Here is a 26,563-nt window from a genome sequence, read left to right on the forward strand (position 1 = left end):
AATAATAATAATAATTATTATTATTATTATTATTATTTACAGATTATTTGGAGGGGCAAACCACCATATCTAGCCCGTGTCCCGAAACTGACCAGTGAATGAGGGATTTACTATCCAGTCACATTTACAGATACTGGTTTTACCTGGTATTGAAACTCACAATTCAGTATCAACAGTGACGTCTGTCAAAAACTCATCATTGATGACATTGATTGATAACTTAACTAACCTTCCTGTCACTCAACCAAACTTCCTGTCTCTCACCTCAACTTCCTGTCTCTTGACTTTCCTTTCTGTCTCACAACCAAACTGCCTGTATTCAATGTTCCCTTTAGCTTCGGTAGCCTTCAAAAATCACCTGTCCCAGAAAGACTTGAACCAGCAACCTCAGGCACACTAACTACCTGATTTACCCACCGAGCCAAACCTCCTTAACACTTGGCACTTTGCAGGATAAACATTTTTTATGACATAGTATAGTATGATATTGCATACTATACAATACAATTTTTATTACACTTTTTTTTTTTACATACTATGACATCTATTTTAACATTTTTACAACATGTTATGACCGTTTTACAACATTTTTATTGTGTAATACTGTATGAAATTTTTAATGGCATATTATATTATGAAATCTCCCTCAAAAAATCACATCCCACATCATAATACATTTTATTTTAAATATTTTCTATGGCATACCATATGATGTATAAATAGCATGCTATTAACAAAGAGGACTTTAAGTAAAATTTTAAAAAAAGACAAATATGTTCTTAAAAGCACACACATTTAAGTTTAATTAATGAAAAAGAGTGGAGGTTTGGTAAACATTTTGTCGGTGGCACTACATACATTCAGCATCATTGGGAGTATTTCAGCTTAATCCCACCATCAATCCTGTAACAAAAAAGCAAACAGACACAACCCAATTAGGGATATTTAAAGTATTTGCACCAGTTCAATACAACAGAGACATTGTGTTGTTTACAATAACATATTTATGTATATAGTTCATAGGATGGAAAATCTGTGTTTCCGGTCATGTGACCAGGTAACTAAATTACATCTCAATAAAGCACAAGCACCACTAAGATGTCTACCAGGAAGTTGAATGCACCAGTCCAGTACAGATCAGTGCAGAGGAAGGAAAGGAGACATGACAAGAAAGCCACATTCAACTAAATATGCACCTTAACGAGGCACACAGCCTAAGAGTTACAGTGACTATTCATCAGTATCCTTCTTTTAATGTTATTGTACACCACTGGGATCACATCAACAGCATGTAAAACAAAGTTAACATGGGTAGCAATATGAAGAGGAGCTCTGTGTGCATTGTACCAAGCTGAGATCTGGCTCTGCAGCCTTTCACACTAAAAAGAGACTTTTAACAATTAGATCAGCAAAATGGATAAACACAATCCCAATCTGCGGGGAGAACAATGCTTTAAGCCATCCTGATGGACTGTCACTTATTGAACAGTATGTGATTTCTATATCTTACATTGGAAACTAAATAACAGCTAAAAGTTACCACTTCATGAATAAGCATAGGTCATATTTATCTATACACATTTATACATTCAGGTATGACTGTTGTGTTCACTGTAATTGGCACCATTTCTTCTTTTTTTGTGTGGATTTGTTATCTGTCAGTATAGTAGGCATGTCACAGTTGTCTATTCAGACAGTTTAGGATGATTTAACATGATCATTGTACACAGAAGCAACTTCATCCTAATTCTTCTGGCTTGACAGCAGCTTATGATCAGTTGAGCTTGACTACTTAAACTCTGTTGAACTAAAAACACCTCTATGGCAAACATCTCTCAAATTAAAATGGTAGAAATACAACCCAACACTTCAAAACAATGAACATGAAAACAATCAGAAGCCTTTAAGTGTGGTATGATAATTACAAGGTAAATTTGAGGGGGACATTTCTTAATCCCAGCTCTGACCTCTCCAGCCTCTGCAGCAAATGAGGAATGTCCGAGTCGGAGAAAACACTGTTGTAACTCGCTATTAAGTGATGTTACAAATACCTTACAGATTTTTATGCTATTTTTATTCATTATTTTACCTTTTTTAATCTTTTTGAAATTTTTGAAAATATCTGAATGTCAGCAACATTTATGCCTTTCACTTTCTACAGGAAAACGCCTTTAGATAAAATAAATAAAAAACAAGCACAGACTCTCATGAATTAGATGTAATATTCACATGGAAGACAACATATACAATATTAAACATATTCCAGACCAATACTGTCTCCTATACAACAAGGCCAACCAGCTGCTGTATTTTTGGCCAATTAACGTAATTAATTACCTTGTTGGAACAAGTAAGATCAACAAATAAAAACACCTAGGGAACCAACCGATTGCCTTTCCACCAGTCCCAAAGCTTCCAGAAACAGACTTACTCCTTAACATAGAAAAATACTATACCAAAATGAAATACAAATATATATATATTAGAATCTGTTAGGCATTTCTATATAAAGAGTTGTTGGGGGAAGGTTGGGGGGCAGCTAAAGGAGTTAGGTTACATCATGAGACAAAATTTAACAAAAATAAAAACAAATCAATATGAGAAATTAGACAGAACAAAACAAAAATCAGAAGCTGATTCTGCAACCTTTTGTTTTGTAATAACATTTATAATGATATTAAGAAGCTCTACATATTTGTTGGCAAACTCTTCTCCACACATGCAACAGTTTGCACAAGTTTAATACTGCAGGCATCAAGAGGAGCAGGGCTAAACAGCCCCCTGCTCAAAGGGGGTGGGATTATGCAAATCGTCCTAACCCTGAGGCAATGCATGCTGGGGGATTGATAGGCACTGGGCATTGCCAGCACCAGATTGGTTTGCTGTACGAACAGAATATAGTTGCATCACACAAGCCTCTTCACTTTTACAGGTGTTAAGACTGTGTAAATGTATGTATACCATGCATGTGTGATCATGTACTTGGGAGAGATGTACAACTGTCATTTTCAGTGCTGCTAGTCAGTGCAGTCTCTATTTTATGGAGTTTCTATGTTACGGTACCTCACAGCAAACAACTGTGACGCCAGACCACCTGGCCTCGAAACCATGACGTCCGCACTGGATTATGTGCCACTCTAACCCTACCGTTTCTTTGTTCTCTTCTACATGTGCATGTGTGGATGGATGACTGTATCCTGGCAGAGAAACTGCTACACCAAACCAACAACAACTTTAACTCAACCCAAACCATATGCAGCCCAGTCCAGGTGCCCCAGCCAAGCTCAACTCAAGATAGCTTTGCCAAGTCAAACGGTCCAGCTCTTTTCTCATCCCTGTGTTTCTCTCTTTTTGTCAGTCTCTGCCTCTCTTCTGCCATTCTTAGCCAGGCTGGACCCCACTGTCCTCTCTGCCTCCACAAAGTAAAGATGGTAGATGGTGGCTAGGCTGTCAGAGGCCTCACGGATGGATGGGGGATATCACACTGGGTAATTTGGGTTGGAGGGATGCCTCACTCTGAATGCAACACCTTTGAAATCTCTGGACCCCTTGGAACAATGTTGCAGATACAATGGTTCTGTTGCCGTTGTTGTCACTTCTACATTGTTGCTCATGATGTTGGTTTCTCTGTGTTACTGTAGGTCACACACCCTTGGAAGGGGAGGAAATGTCCTATTTTACAAACATTGTTGTCCATAATATATAGATAGAGGTTTTATATATATTCTTTATACTCTCTCTCGCTTTCCCTCCCTCGCTTGCTTTCCTCCAGTCCTCTCTCTTTCTTTCTTCCTTACTTTCTATCTTCTGCTTAGCGGCAGCGGCAGGAAATGTGAGCGAATGGTGCTACATGCAGCCCACGCAGCCACACTTGATGGTCTTTTCAACTTCCTCGCTGAAGGAAGTTCCATCACTGCATTCAAAGGTGTATTTCCGGCGTTTCATTCGCTGACTGGCGCAGCAGGCCCCCGTGTCACAAGCTCCGGTGCACTCCACCCAAGAGACCATGCGTGTGGTCTGGCAGATTGCATAGCCTCGCTGTACCTGGTAGAAGTCTCGCACAGGTTCCCCTCGACATTCAGACTCTAGAAAATAGGCAAAAACACCCACAGACATTAATATGATTAATTAGGCAGGGTGTATGCAGGAATCCTGTCGTTAAATTTATGACTCGTTATAAGAGCATTTCCATACATTTAAAGATCTCATCAGTGAGTCGAGTTCTAACTCGTTACAATAGTAACATACTTTAACATATATCGACTATGCACTGATCTTCAAAACTGACATTAAGAAACAGTCATAGTATAAAGAGGCATTAAAAACTATTTAAAATTGTCCTGTATTGCGTGACATAAACAAGTCTTAAAATTGTCAGAAGTACAGTATTTCACAGAAAAAGTCTAAAAAATTCCCATAAAATGTCACAGTTTAGTATGGAATAACATCAATCTTTGAAATTGTCATAAAATAGTCAAAATATAAGACGGATGAAAGTATTTCATTGAAAAGTCACACAATAATATTACACAAAAATGTCTAAACATTGTCATGAAAAAGTTATAGCATGGTATGTCATAGAAAATGGTCATAGCAGCCACAAAAGCTAAAAATGTCATTAAAAAAATCATAATGTGGTATATGTCTTCTATACAAACATGTCACATAAAGGCATAGCATAGTGTTATGATATTGTACACCACAAAATATAATATGGTATACAAATGTACAAACATGTTAATCATAAAAAAGACAGTATAGTATGTTTTTAAAATTTCATTTTTTTTTTTTTTAAAAAAGTCATAGTATGGTTTGTTACAAAAACATGCATAAAAAGTGATTGTATATACAGAATGTATTGTCCATCCTGGAAGAGGGATCCCTCACTATCCTCTACCGCTCTTCCTGAGGTTTCTTCCTCTTTTTTTTCCCCGTTACAGGGGTTCTTTTTGGGGAGTTTTTCCTTGGGTGATGTGAGGGTCTAAGGGCAGAGGGATGTCGTACACTGTAAAGCCCTCTGAGGCAAACCTTGTTTTGTGATAATGGGCTATATAAATAAAACTGACTTGACTTGACTTGACTATTTAAAAGTAATTTAAAAAACTCATACATACCACAAAATCACTCCAAAACTGGAGTTTAAGACTTCTTAAATCCTTTTAAGGGGCTGCATTGTAGCTAAATTGATTGATCTATTCTTAATACTTTTTCAGGTCTGAAAGACGCCCTGTTAATCATATCAACTTTAAAAAGTTTTTTTTCCTCAGAATTACTGACTGGCAAACCAACCTGTGTCACAAAGTTCTCCAGTGTAACCACTTTCACAGTGACAGTAAGCATCTCCTGTGTCTGAGATCTGGCAGCGACCGTGTTTGCAGGACAGGCGGCGGCAGGGGTTAAACAGCTCACCCTGTTGGTTACACAAGGCTCCGCGGTAACCCTCCGAACACTCACAGCGGTATGACTGAGTGTCCAATGGGATGCACTTTCCATGGACGCACCTTGTAAGACATAATAACCATAATCAAATTTCTGGCTCTATAAATCAATTAATGACGTTGATGTTTCAAGAGCACTTTCATGGATTTGGAGCACTGAAAAATATTTCCATCTGTCAGGTGTGAAAAATACATTAACTCAAGTAGATTAATTTAAGTACAATTTTGAGGTACTTGCAATAAGATGTTTGCTGTGAAATATGAATTCTACACATTTGCCAACGTACTTGCTGCCCTGGCAAGGGTTGGTAGCAGGCTGGTCGCAGTGTGGGCCGCTCCAGCCTGGCTGGCAGTGGCACACTGGTCCCTGGACCCCATCAGGCTGGCAGATGCCATGTACACAGTAGATCTTTTTGCAGGGCTCACAGCCCGGTACCACGCCAGGCTTCATCTGGGTCTTGGTGAAGTCCTGGAGCTCATTGTTGATGTACAGATTCTGGATACAGCCGTGAAAACTGGAACCATTCTGGAGCTGCCAGAGACGGAAAGCACCTGAATGTACATCCACTGGCATGCCTGGAGGAGGAGAGAAAAAAAGAGATGTTAAAATGTGTGCGGACGAGCACACTGGATCACAAACGGACAGCTAACACAGGGCTGGTATGAGTGTAATGGAGGAATTTCAAACATGTGTGTCCTGGTGGTGCATATGCAATTTGTCAAATCAATAAACTCTTTTTTAAAATTGTCTTTAATGTGTATATATATATTTGCACCACAGGACGCATCATGCTTGAATCAGGGGACAGCAAAAGGGCATATCTCCTGTAGTGTTGTATGGATGAAAAACAGTACAGCATGGCACATCACTTAGGGCGCTTTTCCACTACATGGTACCAGCTCTACTCTACTTGCCTTTTTTTTGGTTTTGCATTAGGAAAATGAACCTGGCACTACCTTTTTAGTACTAGTTCTCCTGGGGTTCCAAAAACAGCCGACCGGATACTATGAGACACTAAGAGGTGACGGCTCCACTGAGACGTTCAGCGGGAGCTCTAAAAGATGGTTCACTTTTGTGTTACAGATTATATATTTTCTGTACATACAGGTTCCTTAAATAATAAAAAGTATAATAGTAATATGTCAATGCTGTGTGTTCGTTCGTCAATAACATCCCATTTCTGAACATCTGTCTCCACTATTTAACTTTCGTGTTTATTCCTGCTGCATCCATCTGTGCGTGAAGTCACCTGAACTCACCATCATCTGACAGAAAGGACAGGCAGAAAGGAAATGCTACCGGCGGGTATTGGTAGAATATTTTTTCGCAGTAACCCTGGTATTAACCGCGTGCTGCCGCACACCTAGAGAATATTACATGTTGTAGTAGTGCACACCTGAAAAAGAGGCTCCCCCGAAGTGGGAGTGTCCCACGGCGTCGCTATGACGACCAGCTACACTGAGCCGGTCCTATCTTCTAATGGAAAACAACCCCAAGAAAAGTACCCGATACCAAAAGCGAGTAGAGTAGAGTAGAGTACAGTAGAGTACAGTAGAGCCGGTACCATGTAGTAGAAAAGCGTCATAAAACAGATTTGACCAGATTCTGAGCCACTCCTGAGCAAACTGTGACGTCCACAACGAAAAAAGCTGCATGACAGCAGACGTTAGAAAATCTTCCTTTTGGTCCTAATCCGCTAAATTTTTGATGAATGTCAATAGTGGCTGAATCACATATTAACATATTACAAAAATAATAATAATACAGTCACATTTTATGTAATCACATCCATGCAAATAGAAAACAAATCTGAAGTTAAGACTGTGTCTGGTAGTTCTTATGGTAGCCACTAGAGGGTGTACATTACACACTGTGAGATATGTGTTACGACTTATAAAGTGGTGTACACTGAATGCTCAATACAGATTACTTATCTGTCACCTTTGAGACTTGTATTTCATCTGTCAAGTTAATATGTTGTTTTTCCATTACAAATGTGTCTATATGGAGAATTGGGAGGTTTATGCATGTTTATGTATTGTGAATTTATTTGTGGCCCCTAGCAAACACAGTCATGACTAAAGGTGGGGATGGTGTGGGTGGAGGACAGGGTTTGCGTGGAAGTAGGACGGGGTTGAAGGGTTGCATGGTTTGAGGGGAGGGGTTGGTTGCAGTGGTGACAAAGCGAGGGGGAAGGGTGGTGATTGACAGTAGTGTAGTAGTTAAGAGTGCCTGCAGAGGAGGGAGGTGTGTTCTGGAGAGGGCCCCTACCCCCCACGTATAGTGGAGCCTCCCCGTTGAGGGGCCGCACCGCCCCAAAGCTGTCCATTGTGGTAGGGAGACCCCCGTCAATGGACAGGTTCACCATCTGATCAAAGGTCACCAGCTCCACTGTGTGAAACTGGCCATCGTTGATAGTCTCAGTGCTGGCAAAAGGAAAACACAGATTGAACATTAGACCTATGATAAAAAGTACAATGCCACCTTTTCATAAGCTACCTGTGACAGGAAACTTAAGCCTTTCAAAAACAACTTACCTATAAATGGCGTGTCCTGGCTGGCTGCCGGGGTCATAGCTGACCTTGACATGACCTTGGTAGAGCTCCACTGCAATATGATCATCTTCTCCATTGTACAGCAGGATACCATTATCCTCAGCTGTTGACACCTACAGAGAGAAAATCAGTACACATACATGATGTTAGAAAAAGTCAAATTATTGTGCAAGCCCAAATAAAACCCGACTTTAAAGATATGCGCAAACGTGTTATTCTGATTGAAATCACACAATGACAAAAACGATTCTCTAAAAGTTGCCAATTGTAGCTTTAACACACTGAATAGATACCTGTAAGGTAATATTAGCTTGTGGCCAGTTCTTGAGGTCAGAGAGCAGCAGGTAGGAGTCTCTGTCAATGAAGTTGACGCTGACCAGCTTCTCGCAGCGTGGCCCCCCAAACTCTGGGGGACACTGGCAGAGGGCCCGCCCGCCTCGCTCCACACACGGGGCATTGTTCTGGCAGTCGGCCAGCTCACACAGGGACAGTGGAGATGGGGGAACCTCACACAACTGACCACTATGAGAAAGCGAGCGAGGATGATGTTAGTAAAGTAGCCAAAATAAAGAATGGGCATGCACATTGCATGTGTGCTTTTCTCACTTGTATCCCTCAGGACAGACGCAGGAGTATCCATTTAGCTCATCCACACACTGGGCTCCGTTCTGACAGCGATGCTCCTCACAGTCGTTATAGTCTACACTGCAGTCGTCACCAACATAACCAGGAGAGCACACACATCTGTAGCATACAAACATAACACTGGAATTAAAGGACAAAGCAATCTCTTTGTCTTTCTATTTCTCAGTATATGACATCTGATTTTGCTAATTTTTTTCTCAGGGCAATTTGTCTTGGACATAAAGGCTTTTACATAAAAATACATACATAGGGCAGAAACAGACATAAAGTGCATGGCACAGACAAGTGCAGACATTAAGTGCATTCAAATACATACAACACTGCTCCTCATCTTACACCCTTCTTTTTGCCCTGAGTTTAGCAGATTCATTGATAGAGGGATGACCGAGAATTTGTACCTATTCAGGTTTCTTCTTTTGTTTTTAATTGGAACCCCATAGTGTCTTATGGGAGCTGTTTGTATTCTGAATACAAGACATGGGAGTGGGATGCAATAATTTTCTGAGCCTTTTGAACTTAAGTCTTTTCATGGAGCATTTGAAGGGGTGGATGCTCCATAACACCATCACATTCATTGCTGTGTAGACCACTGTGTTTGTTTGTGATTTTACTTGAAATCATAAATTATAAATAAGTTACTTGGGTCCAGTAGAGGTGATGAGGCAGGTAGACTGATGTTGGCAGGGGCTCCGTCCTGGGGCACACACATCCTCCATTTCTTCGCACATGTCCCCTACGCAGAATTTAGAAAACGAATAAACTGTTGTATAACAGAGAACAAGAACCATCCCGCAAAAAACAACAAAATAAGAAAGTCATGTTTCAAAAGTCACCGTTTGTTTGGTGTAACAGTTACAGTTGTTGCAGTTGTTTGTTTATTTATCTGATGATTGCTGTATGGCACACAATGTATTGCCGAAAGGATGAACAAACAAGCAAACAAACAATAAATCAAAAATAAACATCTATCTATCTATCTATCTATCTATCTATCTATCTATCTATCTATCTATCTATCTATCTTGTAAATTTGACTGCCAGAAGAGAAACTGAAACAAATTTCAAAGGTACGTTGCATGACTGTTTTGAGAGAAAACTAGATGGTTTTGCTACTTCAGCATTATGCCAGTTTTAAAACAACACTGTGAATATATATTTATCACCAAAAAACAAGCAAAATAGTTCATGTCTTATTAAAACTCCTTAATGGTGTGGAGTTAAATGGCACTCTTGTTTCTTATGTCAGTATTGTTTATAGCTTATTTCAAGAAATCTTTATCTACTGGCAGATTTTATTTTGTTTTATAGGCCTAACAAATCTCTACTGATTACAACACATTTTGCTTGTTTACACAGGTTTTTTTTTTGCAGTGCAGCTGTTTCTTAAGTCAAACTGTACTGCATGCACTAACCTGTGTAGTAGGGGGGACAAAAACAAGTGTAGTTGTTGACTCCATCGAGGCAGGTCGCTCCGTTCTCACAATCGTTGTCTTCGCAGTCGTCAATGTTTGTTTGGCAAGTAGGGCCCTCAAAGCCCAGTGGACATGTGCAACTACGAAAACGTACAAACTCATTATGTCACGTTTCTTGTAAAATAAATAAGACTTCATTTCTTTGTTGTACTGCCTTGAAAGCGTGCCTCCCTCACCTGTATTCTCCCTCCACAACCTCATTTGCTTGGCAGGTTCCTCCGTTGGCACATGGGTTACTCACACAAGCATTCAGAGCTTTCTCACAGTTCTTGCCCTGAGACAAAGAACACAGATAATGTTAATATTTGCTATAAATTACACATAATTCCAGAGCTGCAACACATTGAGGATATTCATAAATAGGTGGTTGTTTTGTGCAGCTCTGACCTTGAATCCTGGTGGACAGCTGCATCTGTACATCTCTGCCACGTCACTGTGACAGATGCCTTGGTTCAGACAAGGACTGGACAGACAGGGGTTACACTTGGCCAGGACTGTGGTGTCCACATCACCTGAGAAAAAGCCAGACAGATAAGAATGACTTGCATGGAGTTGGGTTTGGAATTAGGATACAATATTATCATGACACCTAAGTCATGATACAAGATTACTGAGATTTCAAACATTTTGAGATAAATTGAGTACTGTAATAACATATATTGCAATATAATACTGTTCATTATCATTTTTGCACTGCAAATTATGTCCCAAAATAAATCTTTGTCAACATTTTGTTTTATCTAATGAGATAAAGTTTTCAGTCTTTTCATCTTACCTCAGTCATTTTTATTGCAACAAAATGTACCCAGTGGACTAACAAAGCGATTGATTGTATTTTTCCATTAGGCAATAAGAAGTTTAATTTGTAATATTATTGTAATATTATATTTGCAATATTAGTAATTTATATAATAAAAAGTCAATATTTGGCATTCATGTATTGATACAATATTGCCACAGAAAACACAACAAATTGCAGCTAACTACAGTGTACTTTAAAGCTTAAAACTCTGATTACAATAGGTTGATTCAGATATCTGTTCAAAAACCTGAATGATTTTAACTGTGACTGTTTATGGTTTGTTTTAACAACTTTGTTTTTTAATATTACTTTATTATTTTATTATTTATTTATTATTTATCATTTTTATTAAAAATCATTTAATAATACTGTATTTCCTACAATATTTTATGTCTTTATTTGTGGACTCAGGTGTCTCTTGAGAGTGATTTCTTGATCTCAATAGGACTACCTGACTAACTAAAGATTCCTATATTTCGAAACTATGCTGTAATGATATTTTCCCCACTTCTAGATACTATTGCTGCTTGCATTATATTTGCATGTCCAAAACAGTAACTCACCTGTGCATTCGAACTTCTTAGCAGGTGTGGTAAGCAGCAGTTTGCCCTCCATGCCCTGTGGACTAGCACAGCGGGCGATGCCAGGCTCTTTGTAGCTGGTCTTCACCCAGTCAGACAGCCAGCGCAGACGACAGTCACAATGTAAAGGGTTGGCACCAATTGCCCTGACAGAGCAGAGAAAGAAAATCTGTAGTTTGATGATGTTAGACAGCAAATTATTCCCAACTTCTCAAATTATCACTGTAATACACTGTTTTACCAGGAGGGGTCTCTACAACCTTACTTAAAACAAACCAACTCAACTTGATGTGCTATACAACTAAAACATGCCTTATCTAAGAATAAAACAGATTAAAAGTTTAATGCTCAATGTCACTTTGTGCCATACATCATCAGGAGGAGGGTCTCTCAATTATAGGCAAAGGTGCGAACAGAAGGCACTCTTAACCACTTCTGTCTTGGTGGTCGTGAATCAATAGCGCTCTGTCCTACCCGCTGGATGCACAAACACTCCTGAATCGATGCTGTTCCATTACGGTGGAACACAGGCTCATCTTTCAGGCCGGGCCAATAGCTGACACCTGACATCTGCTAACATGAAAGCCACTTGACTGTGACTGTGGATCAATGGCCGCCCTACGTCTCTCCCTTCACCCCGCTTTCATGCAGCCTTGACTCCTGTGCTGCCCTCCAAATAATATCTTTGTTTAGCTCTCCCTATCCTCCCTTCTTCCTCCTCAATCCGACACTGATAGATCTATTGATCAGCGACTGTCAAGGGAAGATGTGAAATATCTATATAGGGCACACTGCAAAAATACTTCTGTGTAGTTTTACATGTGTCCACGAGGCCGTGCACAACCACACAACAGCTACACACCACACACAAAATTACAGACATAAATAAACAAACCAAAACAAACACTAAAGTCCACAGACCATGAAGAATCTGTGTGTGTGTTAGTGAGCGGGTGTGTTTTTTTCGGAGATGTCACAGGGAGATGAGACAGTACAGGGGTCTGTGTGTTGCTCTAACCACAGGGCTGCGGCTGATTAAGGGAGGGTTTGGCTCATGTGGAGCCCACCAAAGAGGACTACAGACAGGCCACTGTGAGCCATGCTCTCCGGCTGTCTGACCAGACCCCCTCTGTGCCTGAAAGTGTGTGTGTGTGTGTGTGTAGACTTCACAAAGTCAGTGGTAAGTGCAGATGGTATCACATGGGCTGCCTTTTGGGGCATACAGTTGTGTGTGTGTGTTACTACTTACAAGTGGGAGAGTGAGGCCACATCGTTGAAGATGCCATCAGGAAGCTCTGAGATTTCGTTGCCATGGAGAGACCTGAGGGGCGATGGAGAGAGGACATGACAAAAAAAGAGAAATTTTATGATCATGAACATGTTTCACCAGAAAAAAAATGTTGCTGTCGTACTATTATAACGGAAATGAGTAGTTGATTGTAAGAAAAAACAAACTATTTCAAAATCAATTAATCACTTGACTCAAATTTAAAGGGGCAGTTCATCCCCAAATCAAAAATACATATTTTTCCTCTTTGCAGTAGTGCTATTTATATATCTTGATTGTTTTGGTATGAGTTGCAGAGTGTTGGAAATATCAGCTGTGGAGACGTCTGTCTTCTCTCAAATATAAAAGGAACTACATGGCTCTCACTTGTGGTGCTCAAAGTGCCCCCAAAAAATAAATAAATAAAATAAAAAATATTTGAAAAAGATTTCTTACCAGAAATTATATGACCAGGTAAAATCAAGGTAATCCACTGACCTTGTTGTGAGCAGTTTCATTTGGGAATTAGTTTCTTTGCACTGAACTACACCCCAAACCGTATGACTGTGCAGAAGGTGGAGTGCATCTACCAGTGGACAAGATTCTCCTGCTCGTGACAGCACGATAAGTAAAAGTTAAAAGTTCCCCTCGACTGAGCTGTAACATTAGCCAACTCAGTTGTGCTGTGTCAGCTAGTAGTATATGCACGCTTCCTTCTGCGCAGTGATATGGTTTGCGGTGTAGCTCACTAGAAAGAAAATAGTTCCTACATTAAACTGCTCACAACAAGGTCTGTGGATTGTCCTGAGTAACCAAGTTGCAATTTCTGGAAAGAGACACTGCTTTTTTTCCAAGTTGAGTGCCATTTAGTTCCATTATATTGGAGAGAAGGCAGACATCTCTATAGCCGATATCTCCAAAACTCTGCAACTCACTCCAAAACAATATAGACTAATAAAGAGCATTATAGGTAAGAAGAAAATTGTTGAGTTTGGGGCAAATTGTCCTTTTACAGAAAAAAAATGAAAAAAAAATTGCTCATTACAGCTTCTTGAGTTGGATTTGCTGGTTTTCTTAGTCTTTTGTGACCGAATATTGAATATCATTGGGTTTTTGAACTATTGATTAGACAAAACAACCATTTTGAAAATGTAACCTTTTAATCTTTGATTTGCATTTTTCCAAGTTTTCTGATATTTTTATAAAAAAATAAAAACATTCAAGAAAATAGCTGGCATATTAATCGACAGTTGCAGTCCTGCATGCTATAGTTTTTTTTCAGATAGCTTAAACCAGAAATTGTAGAAAACGTAAAAGGGATTTTTCAGTTTTGTGCTGGGTGGTAGAATTGGGTTTGTATTTCTGGCTGAGCCTTGTGCAGCTGGCAGAGATGTGAGGCTCTGTAAGTTTGTAAAAGCCTGGTGTCAAGTTTCTGTGTGCGTCTGGCTGGCAGGGCCAACAGGGGTACAGAGAGAGGGGGGCAACAGAGTTGCCCCACATACAGGACGGTGAAAAACATTTGTGTAATTGTCTCTGCGCGCACATTTACAGGCATATTTATGTGCTTACATACTTGGGCACCTACATATTAATGTTTGCATGCAAACATTAATATTATTTTGCTAGTTGCTATTCTTTGACTACTATCTAGGGTGACAAGCCAACATGGCTTAAAGGCGAGATGACTGATGGCTGCTGTAATCCGCAGGGTCATTACCACCTCCAACCCTAAGCTGATCGCATGATAATGTTACCACAACTCAGTCCGCAACACCAATACATGACACATCTGCTCTCTGTGCCTTTGTGATGACAGCTGATACATAAACAGACTTTGAAGCCCTACTTCCTTCATTGTTTGAGCTGTGAATTACCACTAAGCTGTGGACAAATCAGAGGAAAGGATACAGAAAGTGAAGCTGCTTAATGTAAGGACGCAGAGCAACGCTTGAGTAAGGGAAAATATACAATGTAACCGTCTGAGACAACAAGTTAATTGGCCTGTGTGCCGGGGAGAATGCTTATTAGTGCAGAGTGAGTAGTTAGGTTGTGGTAGTTGGAGTTAGGATGCTGAGGGCACAGAGCCAGCAGCAGTGTGCCAGCTAGGCAGAGATCTCATGGGAGAAAGGAGCCAGGGAGTCTCCAGGAAGAAACCTGATCTGCTCTCCTGCTAACATTCTCTCAGTCTGTCTTCATGTCTTTTTACTTTTCTTTTCTACAGATGTGTCATCACTCCATCTTACCTGTCAACTTATGTCTAGCCTGGCACAATTTTCAGAAAGGAATTGCATTTAATATTTCTGGACATGATATGACAAAAAAGAAGTTCTGTACAGCATGCACAGGCTTTCTAACTTTTATTTTCTCCCTTTTATTGACTCATAAAAGAGGAAGACAAAAAAAACACACAATTCTAGCAATTCATCGACATATAATTGAGTCCTGCTATGTCTAACCCCCGTCCTAACCAAAGTTCAAATCAAAATTGAAACCAACTCCTCAGCAATGTGCCCCCCAAACATAAATTATCTCTCGCAACTAATAACAAATGTGGTCTTGGATTATTTCTTTTTTACACTGACATTAAGTATTGGTGCTCATGATTCAGCATATTCCACCTCAGTATTTTGCAGTCTTAAATCAACCTTTTCCAAATTAATTATTTCTGTTACCTCGGTGATCCATTGTTTCTGAGAGGGTGCATTTAAAGCTATCCAGTTTTTCATGATTACCATCTTTCTGATCATACATAGGGAGACAGACATTTTTGTTCTTTGATGATACCTGGATGAAGTTATACACATCTCCCAGTATGCATGATTGTGTTGTAAGTGGGATCTCTATATTAGTGTGAATCACAGGTTTCTTTGTTATGCCTAAGCACAGCTTTTTTTTTACTAAATATGTTCAAAATTTGCACGCAGGCTTGATCACCTGCAACCAGTTCATAACCTTTTTGAAATTCTGTGAGTCCTCTGAGCTGCATATTTTGAGGATCATGTGATTCTCAACCACAGTTTGACAATATGCTGGTTTTGATTTTATTCGTTGAAGGCTTCTACTTTATTTTCTATTATTTTCCTCTATCACACTCTTTCATATCACAGCTTCCCACCCAAACCCTTGCGAGCCACGCCCTAGCACTGTCTCAGCTCATTCACCTCACACCTAATACCCAGCAGGCTAATTAGCAGCTTATTAATCTGCAGCTCAAACACACACACACACATATGTACACTTGCACCAAACCACACCACACCCATGCCAGGCTCAGACCCCTGGTCTGTTTGAAGCCCTAAGCGTTAATGATTCTTCTCCTCTTAACTGCTCTGTAAAGCCAAAGGTGCAGCTTTATAAAGGCTTTGGCACCTCAAGTGTGTGCGAATGCAGAGTGTGTCCTGCATGCAGCTGACTTTGACATCTCACTGCAGTTTTTGTGAAGTTTCCAACTTTGAACATTGAACCCGGTTTAAACAATTAAACTGAGCTCATTGGCGCTTCAGTTTTGTTGCCCCCACACAGCTTCGCTTAGTTAAAAAAAAAAAAAAAAACGCCATGGCACCAATTGACATTTAATGGGAGGCTTATGATTGATCACACCAGCAGTAAAGACATCAAAGTTTTCTGCTTTATTTGCAATCCTGTCTAAGACAAGAAGGTAGTCCAGACAGTCTGCGTGTATGTGTGTGTGTGTATGTGTGAGCTTGTATATAGTTCTGACCCTGGGTGCAGTGTGTGTGGGGCGGGTGGTGTTAGAAAGAGGGCCTCACATGGCGTCTAGCGCACTTTCAATATTTTAAAAGTGAAGGTGGCGTGAGTGAGTAAGAGCAGAAATAACGGACCCAGCTTCATTAGGGATCAAAGCGACGCGCCCAGGCGAGCAAGGCGGCATCAGCTAATGATGACCGAGCTTCACTCTCATTCCACGCTAAAAGGGCTCTTACGCTTTGTGCCTCGTAATGATCGGGGCCTTAGTCGAATCCCACCGTAAAAAGAGGCTTTGTTCAAGCTTTGTTGTCAGTAGTAAAAAGTGTGCCTGCTACGAGCACACATGGAAAGGCCGATACGTCTACTCCCACACACATACTAACGGGCACCAAGCCAGTAGATGACAAACATATAAGCTATGCACACAGCCACACACACACACACACACACACACACACACACACGCATACAGATGCATACATAATCTCCTAAGAAGTGCTGCTGGCCTAGTCTCTGCTCCCCCTCGCAGAACTAAACTGTACATTTGAGTTAAAGTGTGAGCCATCCAGCTGCAGTATCTTTGCATGCAGGTCCAAAAGATTGGTTTTGGTTTCATCATTTATCTGTCGAATGTATTTACATTCTACATCTCAGTTATTTAGCAGACCGATTCAGCTACGGGGAGCCCATGGTCACTGAGAGTGCACAATCAAAGACTTCATAACTTCATAAAAGCCCGGAGGCAGAGTCAAAACCATTACGGTTAGCGGGGCAAACATTCGCTGGTAATCAGTGTCAGAGTGATTTTGTACAGTGGGTTGTGGGGGCGCGTGTTTGGCCCTGACGGTGAGGCGGTGATGAGCTCGGGGCGTTTAAAGGTGAACAGGCAGACAGGAAAGATGTCTGAAGATGAGGTGTGGGCAGGAGTAAGAGCTGGAACAACGCTGCTGCTGCGCTGCCATTTAAAGTGAGAAAATAGGTCGGAGGTTGTCTGTGTATTCATAAGCTGTCATAACTGTTTAGACCGTGTTCCAGTCCTCTGGAGTCAATCAAAGATTCTCAGCATCTGCTGCACCGCCTCTGTAGTGCAAGCTGCAAAAATATCCTCCTTAATAACTCATTTAGTCTGAAAGTGAGTCTCATCTTGTTTTAGAATGCTTCTTTCAAAATAACTTCAACTGTCTCGAATGAAGATGCTGTTTTGAGCGTTGTCTTGAAACCATGTGACAACAAAGAAACTGTTCAAACATTTGATTTGCATCAAATCTCTCTAACACCACTGGGAAGCCACATTATGTATTAAAAATAGGATTTTAAGCTGATCTGTTGTTAAACTTTTTTTTCTTTGGACAATTTTGCACAATTCTAACATGTCTAAATACTGCACTGCTTTTTTTAGTCATGTTTTCAACACTTGCTGTGGCAAGAAACCAGACTCTGATTCTAATTTAAATCTAAATATTGACAAAATAAGAATTTTTGCTTGGTCTCGAAACTTTGATTAATCATGCAATTTTTGTTTATGTTTTGTCTATTTTTTAATTATTTACGTATGGCTATTTAATGGGAAGGTGTCATTATAAGTTATTTTTGGCTTCAAATCTCTTCTGCACAATGTTTAAACTGTGTTTTCACTGTCCTTTTACATACATGTAAATGTGCAAATAATCTACACTGATCTTAACCGCTAGACCGACACATTAAGATGAAGATGTGTTTGTGTGCATTTAAATATAAAAACACACTCACAGCAGTCGGAGAGAATGCAGTCCATTGAAGGCCATTTTGGGGATACAACGCAGGGAGTTGTAGCTCAGGATTCTGCAATGTAAAAATAATTACATATGCATGCATATAAAATTCATCTGTTTCCATCCTACTGTCAGCACCAGAGTGAAAAACTAGCTCTTGGCTGAGGCTGATGAGAGTTACTTACAGAGTGGTGAGCTGGCTCATGTTAGCGAAGGACGAGTTGGTCAGAGAGCTGATCTTGTTGTTGCTCAGGTCTCTGCAAAGAAAAATTAAAAAAAGGCATTAGTTCAGTGTATTAATCTGTAGAGTGAGTTAAAGAAGGCAGGTGGAGAAACACTTACACCAGCTGCAGGTATTTGAAGGTGGACAGTTCCTTTGGCACAACACTGAACTGGTTTCCATCCAGATACCTGAACAAAGAGACACAAACTTTTTAGTAAAGAGCCGGTAGGAAAAAGATCCATTCAGACCAAAATATGCCCTATGCTTTTGGTGATATTATTGATAATAGCTATGAAGTGGATCTTGTGATGAGACTTTTGTAAATACACTTTAAAAGTATTTGCCATCTAGTATTAAATTCAGTTGTTTCCAAAAAAGATTAAGGGCATAAAAAAGGCAAAAAAGAGTCTAAAAAAATTCTACCCCATCTCCCAAAACCACCAAACTTCACTCTATATATTCATTAATTCACATTCTTTGTCAAACAATGTCAAGCTACAGGGTAGGCTACTTCTATCAATGGACAATCAGATTAACCTTTTGAAACCTGAGCAAATAGGTGATTTCTTTTTACATATGGGATGGTAATGAGCAAATTAACGAGACATGGCCCAAAAACTAGCAAGAAGTTAGTCGAAAGTTACCAAAAAGTGGAAGTAGAAGAAAATTCTAATAACTGAAAAAATGTATATGTATACATGTAAACATGTTTTCTCATTCTAATAATTATGAATACAGTTTTCTGGACAATATCCCATATTATTATTATTTTTAAATATTTTTTCTAATAATTCCTTCCCCTTTGTAAAAACTAATTTTCAGGTCATTTTTCTTGTCACCTTTTACTAATTTCTTGCCAAGTTCTTCATTGCCTTTTCCCCATGTTTTTCAAAAGAAATCAAACCAATTTTCTTAGGTTTCAAAGGGGTTAAAGGAATCTGAATGCAGCACAAGAAAAATGATGATCCAGGATGATCAAAGGGATTAAATTATCTGTGGGTGCCATATCTTATATTATATATCAGGTTTTACCTGGTGTGAAATGTTGATTTAATTCTACATTTGGACATTACTTTCTGTTTTCTGACAGCTGATGAGTTTTACTTTGTGATGTTGTTAGGTGCAGAGAGCCTCAGGCAGTTACTGCTGGACATCACACTGTTTTAACACTTTTTCCCATGCTGTTGCAGCCAATTTAATCTCATGTTACAGCAAGCAGCAGGTTGTTTTGTCTTTCAATTATTTTTTTCTCTTCAGATGTTTTGACTCCACTTTTTGGTGTCTCATGCCTTGAAGTCAGGCTTACTAAGTCTCCTGTATAAGCATTCCTACTCCAGACACATACTGGGTTATGTATCATTTCTACTGGGACTGAGAAATTGGGCAAAGGTGGTTAACTTATCATATTCAGTGACTTTTTTTTAAAATTTCCTGTTTAGCGGCACCTCCTGAATGTCACCCAGCACACCAAATTTAGTGTGTGTTAACATACTGATGTATGTACAAGCCGCCACGGTTGACAACATGCCTGCAGGGATGCAGTCACCCTGCTGACTGCCAACACAAAATGCAACCAGAGGGTTGTCACCTTGATAAATGGCTGATTAAGGGTCCTGGTCCCCTTTGAGCAGAGCTGCAGGGGCTTTCTCTTGCTATTGTTGTTGACTGTACTCAGGGGTGGGAAGGGCAGGGGGGAGTGGGGAAGGGTTGTTGCTGGTTAGTTAGGGGGCCCTTGGGTTCAGAGGTAATGATAGGTAATGACGGTGCAGAGGACACTTGGGATAATGATGGAGTAGCAAACTCTCCAGATGACTAGATGAAAGCCCGGAACAGAGGGGCACACCTGGTCACACCTGCTGGGACAATGACAGGCCTTAAGGCTTTCACAGCATGTGCATGCATCTGTGTGTTTGCGTGTGTGTGTGTGAGAGTTACTCTGAACCACTTGAAGCAGTATTGGAAAGTTCCAGACCTATTCCACTCCCTCCCCTTTCCATTGAAAACTGCTCATTAAATTGTCCTCTTGCTCCCCTATGCTCCTGTGGACAGGCTTTTGGCCCTCACACAAATATGCACACAAACACACACTCTGATCCTTGGCTCCGAGTGTGAGAGTGACATCAGTGCTAGCCTTGAGGGCTGCAGGGAACACAGGAGAAGAATGTCTGAGAGAATAACTGCAGGGTTTATTGACTCCTTTCCCCTTCTCCAAATGATGGGATCTGTCTTCTTTGCCTCCACTGTTCTCACCAACTCTTATCTCTTTCATACCTCCTAAGCTCCTCTCTACCTTTTTTATACTGTCCTCTTTGGTTTCCTTCCAGACAAAGAAACAATAACACCTGGAGCTCAAACCGATAAGATGCACATGCAATTGGCATAATTAATGCCAAGGAACTCACAGTTCAGTCACATTTCTGGGGATGCCTTTGGGCAGTGTGTGGAGGTGCTTGTTACTGCAGCGCACCACAGTTTCCAGGCAAGTACATTCACTGGGACACTGGGGTCTGGGCACACAGCTCGACTGCTCCTCTTGGCCTGAGAATAGAAACAGAGGAGATAGAGAGGTGTAAGAAACTAGAGAGAAAGAGAAAGGCCAGGAGGGTTTGGACAGCCAGAAGAAGAGCACCCATCCCTGGCAAAAAAAGATTAAAAAGACAAAGAGAACCTAAAGGCAAGAGAACACAATCCTTCAAGCTGATGGTAAGGCATCAAGACAATGAAAAAAAAGAGGAAGTGACAAATGTGAAGTGGAAAATAGGACACAGAGAGAGGAGCCTCGCTAATGTAATATCGACCAGCGAGAGCAAAGAATGGAAGCTGCCCAAGGCCCGAAGACAAGTCTAACATTCATTCAGGTGTAAATAGGCTGACTGGTCAATAAGGCAAACAGCTCAATAGCTCCACTCAGCCCAGCATCGACCAGCAGCTTAGGAACTGCTGAGCAGCAATCTATTCAGTAAACAAAAGAGTCGCACAATAGCGGTCATTATTTAAGATGATCTCAGACACTTTAAGCTGCTCTTGTTCATAACATATTGTGGAGCAGAGTGCAATGTGAAAATCTAAATCAGTCAGAGCCAGACAGGTTAGTTTTGCACAAAGTGGAGGTCATCTGCTGTGTTGACAATGTTTATCTCCTTTCAGAAAGACAGATTACTTCATTTAAAGTGGAGAAGCTGCAACAAAAGTTCAGATACGGTCTAAATAAGGATGTACAGAAAGACTTAAATCATGATAGGCTGTGAGTCTTGGCAGCACCTACCATCCTCACAGCGGAAGTCAGGCAGAGCCACGTCCTGCAGAGGGATCTCCTTAAGGAAGGCAGGGCGCTGGCAGCGAGGGTTACCTGTCACGATCTTTCTACTTCGCAGCCAATCACCAAGCCAGGCCAGCCGGCAGTCACAGTTAAAGGAGTTGGCCAGCAGGTTACTGGGAAAAAGCGTAAGAGAGGTTGTAAGAGCGTTGAAACTTTAAAATGAACGACTGAAGGCAGCTTTGTGAGTGTGCCAGGGTCTCACAGGGTAGAGAGAGTCTGCAGAGTGTCGAAGGCTCCGGGAGTGATTGTGGTCAGCTGGTTGTCGTACAGAGACAGCAGCCGGACGTTGTGCAGCCCTGTGAAGCTGTCGTTGTGGACACAGCTGATCTTGTTGTTTCTCAGCATCCTAAAGTCGAAAGACATAAAAAAAACTTAAGCCTTGAAAAATCTGAAATATTATCCTTAACATCAGAGATACCAGAATGCCCAATGTATGTGTTTGTTCATCACTCACAGCATACGCAGACCCTCGAGGCCACGGAACATCCCGCTCCGAACTGAGTCGATCTGATTGGCCGTGAGGTGAAGCTCATTAACGGATGACGCACCTTCAAATGTCCCATCTTCAATCTCTGTGATCTTGTTGTTGCTGAGGTTACTATAGGGAAAAAAAAGCATGTCAGAGGAGTAAATTACCATTTAGAAAATAACTGTTGAAGGTGAGAATATAATATGACTTGTCTGCATTAAAATGTCTACAAACGAGTAGCCCAATGTCATATAATTTGTTGAGTTGTGCACTTACATTATCCCAAATGTACTAAACAATGTTGAGAAACAATGAGAAATCTCAATTTTAATCAAGGAATTCTACATGTCATTTGGTTGCTGTGACCTGTTAGTGGCGCCACATCCCCTTGCAGATGCATCAGGATTGTGGTAGTCTGACAGAAGCTGTCATAAATTGACTTTTTATCAGGTTTTAAGACACATTTTTACCTTACACTTCTCAGATCTTAGACATCTTTAACTATATGTTTTAACCACATGAAGGGTTTGATGTTTTTGGACGTTTGAATCTGAAGTAATCTGAGAAACTAGCCAAACAAGCTCCAGTGTACAGCTGGACAGCACTGAAGAAACACTGATTTGTAACATGAAACTGCTTTATTCAGTGTTTTTTGCCTGTTTAAATCACCAGGTCCTTTTGATTTGGAAAGAAGGAAACCAGGAAAAACTGACTGCAATGACAGCATCGCTCCATCTTTTGTTATCAATAACAGCAAAAAAACAAATAGTGAATACTAAAGAAGTAAAAAAAAAAGTTTCACCCACATTTTCTTCAGCTGGGAAAGGCTCTTAAAAACTCCAGTTGCCTCCAGATTGGTGATGTCATTGTTGTTAAGGCGGCTAGAGAGAAAAAGACAAATTCAAGGATTCATCTAATTACTTGTTCTCAGTTCTTATCTCAGATCACTCTGTCTCTTCTTGGTAGCAGCACACAAAAGAATTTTTTTCCTTACAGTTCAGTAGTGGATGCAGGGATATGCTCAGGGATCTTGGTGAGCTTCAGGTTGGAGCAGTCCACTACGTTTGACTCACAACGACACTTGGGAGGACACACTGGATCACTGTTACATGCATTATTCAGACGGGTGTCCTCTGTACCTGAACAGGAGAAAATGCAAACGCAGAAAATGACGTAAGCCTCTTTCTTATACCAACATTTGTGCCTAACTTTCCCATGACACTTGGAGTCACGCATCCACTCCCTCCACAGCTGTATGTAGTAGTAGTTTGTCCTGTTGTGACATAAAAGGTGGCTTCCCGAACAAATCTTTAACCTTAGGCACGCTCAAAAACATCCTGCAGCTCACCTACCATTCATAGCAGAGAGATGAATGGGTGAGGGCGAGGTGATGGAAGGGTAGAGGTGAGTTATTTTAGAGCGGTGATAGAGTGGGAGCAGTGGGGTGAAAAGAACAGCAGCAGAGGGAGATTGAGATAGGGATGCCAAAGAGGATTTGGCCTGCCAGCTTTATTGAAGCAGAGCACCCAAGAGAGAGCCCAGGAAGCATGCATAGACAGGTGGAGTCAAAAGAAAGGAGAGGGAGGAAAAAAAGGAGGGCACGGGGGACATAAATGCATGCAGAGAAGAAAAGGAAGAGAAGACAGATGAGCGAGAAATGAAAGGTGAGTGGCGGAAGTGCAGGGAGACATCTGTCCTGATAAAGGAAGAGCAAAAATGAGGCAGCGAGGGGAGTGTGGGACGTTTTCCTGCACCTCCTCTGTCTATGAATAGACGTTACGTGCCAAAAAGCGTGCTACCAGTTACATCATGGCTGCTCAATAATGGAGCAGCACTGGGAGCCACTTAGAACAGTGTGTGTGTATATGTGTGAGTGTATGTGTGTGTGTGTATATTGTGGCTGTGTGTGTATGTGCGTGTAGAGCTTATGTGTGTGTGCATATGTTCCATTTAGAGGGAACAGCCCAGCATTTTCTGTAAGGATATCGTTTTGTGTCCCGTTCCCTTTTCTCACATCGGTGCACCTACTGCCTGAGGTTTAAAGATGACGTCAGCGGGACGCCGTGGAGCACCCAGACCACAGTCATGAGGAGGAAAACCTCAAACAACCAGGACAAAATGTAAAAGCTGAGTATCAAAAAACTATCTAAATAAATGGACCGACATTTGAAACCCTAACCTAACCCCAAAACCTCATCGTTGACTTTATTAGAATATATTTGGAAAACTACTGCATTCACAGAATCAACTTCCTCAGGCTGACAACGACTTTGTGCAACGACTTTCCAAAGGTTTGCCACCTCTCAGAGTGGCTCGGTGGAGGGTACAGATAGACGCAGTAATCAGGGGCATGTCTGGGGAATGGCACGGGCCACTCCTGAATCTTATTAGCCACCCCAGGTTTAATTTTTAAAACTGCACAAATAATGTACAAAGTAAAAATGTATGTGCTTCCTATATCTTAGGGGAACAGATGCGTTTAAATAAAACAGGGTAAGAACAAACACAAAGAGCAGATGTGTAGCTATCAGAGGGGCTAACTTGTAAAATGGCTGTGATAACGAATTAAAACTGTAAATTCACTCTGTGATTTTTTTTTTTAAATTGCATAAAAAATAGGTGGCAAATAAATATAAAACTAAGATATAGTTATTATTTTACATGAAATGTTTCAGAATCTTATTTTTGTTTCTCTTTTTGTCCTTGTGTGTCCTAGTGTTTTATACTGTTGTTCTCTGTAAAACCTAGTGGTAAAAGAGTTATTCATGCAAATAGTCTAAGTAAAAAGGCGAAATATAATATGCTTCTGCTTCAACGATCACCTTTTTGCTCTCTTTGTCTTTCTCTCTCTCTCTCTCTCTCTCTATCTATCTATCCTTGATAGATCCTTCATGTTGTTATGTCCTTTCGTCTTGGAAAATTGTGAACAAGGACCAAAAAAAACCAACTACCAACACAATTAATCAAAGTAGGGGTAATGGAGACAAAAATGGTAAATTAAAGCTATGATGATGCGTATGCTCGCAGCAGTGCTCGTACTTCATGCCACCCCTGCATAAGTCAGGGCCCCACTTGGGCCACCCCAGTAAAAAAAAAAAAAGTCTGGACACGCCACTGGCAGTAATGCAGGTCATTAAGGAACTTTCCCTCACTAGGCCAGACAACAGGAAAAGGCATTTCCTGCCACAGAGGAAGCAATGAAAGTACAGCACGGCGCTTTGATCTTAAGGATGCAGAGGAGCCGAGGGAGATTCGTGAGCCTGAGTCATCGTCATCGTCATGAATGTGTGGTGGCGACACTTTTACTGTCAGCAGATTTGAACAAAACTGGAGAAAACGCAGAGGTTTTTCCCTCTCTGAGGCACAAAGTGACTCATCGCTGGAGTTGTAGAAGTTCTTATACTTCCCCGCAGCTTGGTTTCTCATAATCAGTGTATTATGGAATTCCCGTGCCGTGTGTGATTGTGTGCATTGGGTGCATGTGTGCACGTGTTATTGGGTAGGCTTTTATTGTTATCTTTTAGGGAGGCTGAAATTCTCATTAATCACATTTGGCTTTGATCTTCCTTCTGCATAGTACTTCCATTTGTTCTCTAAGTCAGTGTAGAGCTTTATCTCAGCTTAGCACACAAAGACACATTAATTTACACACACACACACACACACACACACACACATGCACACAGGCGTAGACACTGAATCACACAAGCATCCGTACCTCAAACACACACATGGACAGAGTTCGACACACATCACTGCTCCTCCTAGTTATTTTCTTGGAAGTGCTCTTGTTAAGAGGGCCGGAAACATCCGCTGATAGGAATCTGGGTCCTCTGGTGGGCTTTATTTTCTTTAGCTCTTACTGATAGAAAGGACACACTTTCTTTCCCCTCTGTCCTTCTCTCCCTCCCTTTTCTGCCCCTCTTGGTGAGTGACTGTCTGTGCTAATGCCAAAGCAAAGAGCTACTTCCTTTGGACTCTATCTGCTAAGACTGTTAGGAAAACAGTGTTGAGGAGAAACAGACGCTCTCACACGTATATCCCATTAAAATGCACACATAGGTCCGCTCACTCAATTAGCTGCTCTCATATGTAGAAATACCTCAAATGTCACAACCAGCACACAAAAACCAACTAATTTTACCCTTAAATGCTTAAAAGTTTGTTTCTGTGCAGATCATTCCCTCTCTTCAACTAAAATTATCCACATGAAAGGATGGTTCCGGGTTATTGCAATTTAGGTCTTTCATAGTTTTTTCAAAAACGTAAAGGTCCAGTGAAAGTTGAAGTGTCTTTAGCTTCTGTTCGACATATTTCCCAGTGAAAGAGAAT

General features: G+C 40.8%; 1 protein-coding gene across 3 annotated transcripts in view; it reads right to left on the minus strand.

The window, feature by feature from the left end:
* Positions 1-2,203: 2,203 nt before the first annotated feature.
* slit1a (slit homolog 1a (Drosophila)) overlaps positions 2,204-26,563 on the minus strand; it is a 121,543-nt gene continuing 97,183 nt past the window's right edge. For all 3 annotated transcript variants that reach the window (XM_042501674.1, XM_042501676.1, XM_042501675.1), the window contains 22 exons: positions 23,226-23,370; positions 23,038-23,112; positions 22,217-22,360; positions 21,965-22,108; positions 21,709-21,875; positions 20,846-20,981; positions 18,563-18,631; positions 18,406-18,477; positions 18,219-18,290; positions 12,744-12,815; positions 11,477-11,640; positions 10,499-10,623; positions 10,288-10,385; positions 10,052-10,191; positions 9,279-9,372; positions 8,601-8,738; positions 8,288-8,516; positions 7,977-8,107; positions 7,711-7,865; positions 5,726-6,014; positions 5,290-5,501; positions 2,204-4,085 (listed from right to left, as the gene is read on the minus strand). In XM_042501674.1, the coding sequence (XP_042357608.1) occupies positions 3,847-4,085; positions 5,290-5,501; positions 5,726-6,014; positions 7,711-7,865; positions 7,977-8,107; positions 8,288-8,516; positions 8,601-8,738; positions 9,279-9,372; positions 10,052-10,191; positions 10,288-10,385; positions 10,499-10,623; positions 11,477-11,640; positions 12,744-12,815; positions 18,219-18,290; positions 18,406-18,477; positions 18,563-18,631; positions 20,846-20,981; positions 21,709-21,875; positions 21,965-22,108; positions 22,217-22,360; positions 23,038-23,112; positions 23,226-23,370 (3,110 nt within the window). In that variant the 3' untranslated portion in view covers positions 2,204-3,846. The remainder of the gene's footprint in view (positions 4,086-5,289; positions 5,502-5,725; positions 6,015-7,710; positions 7,866-7,976; positions 8,108-8,287; positions 8,517-8,600; positions 8,739-9,278; positions 9,373-10,051; positions 10,192-10,287; positions 10,386-10,498; positions 10,624-11,476; positions 11,641-12,743; positions 12,816-18,218; positions 18,291-18,405; positions 18,478-18,562; positions 18,632-20,845; positions 20,982-21,708; positions 21,876-21,964; positions 22,109-22,216; positions 22,361-23,037; positions 23,113-23,225; positions 23,371-26,563) is intronic.

Source organism: Plectropomus leopardus, chromosome 15, assembly GCF_008729295.1.
Source record: "Plectropomus leopardus isolate mb chromosome 15, YSFRI_Pleo_2.0, whole genome shotgun sequence".
Lineage (NCBI taxonomy): Eukaryota > Metazoa > Chordata > Actinopteri > Perciformes > Serranidae > Plectropomus > Plectropomus leopardus.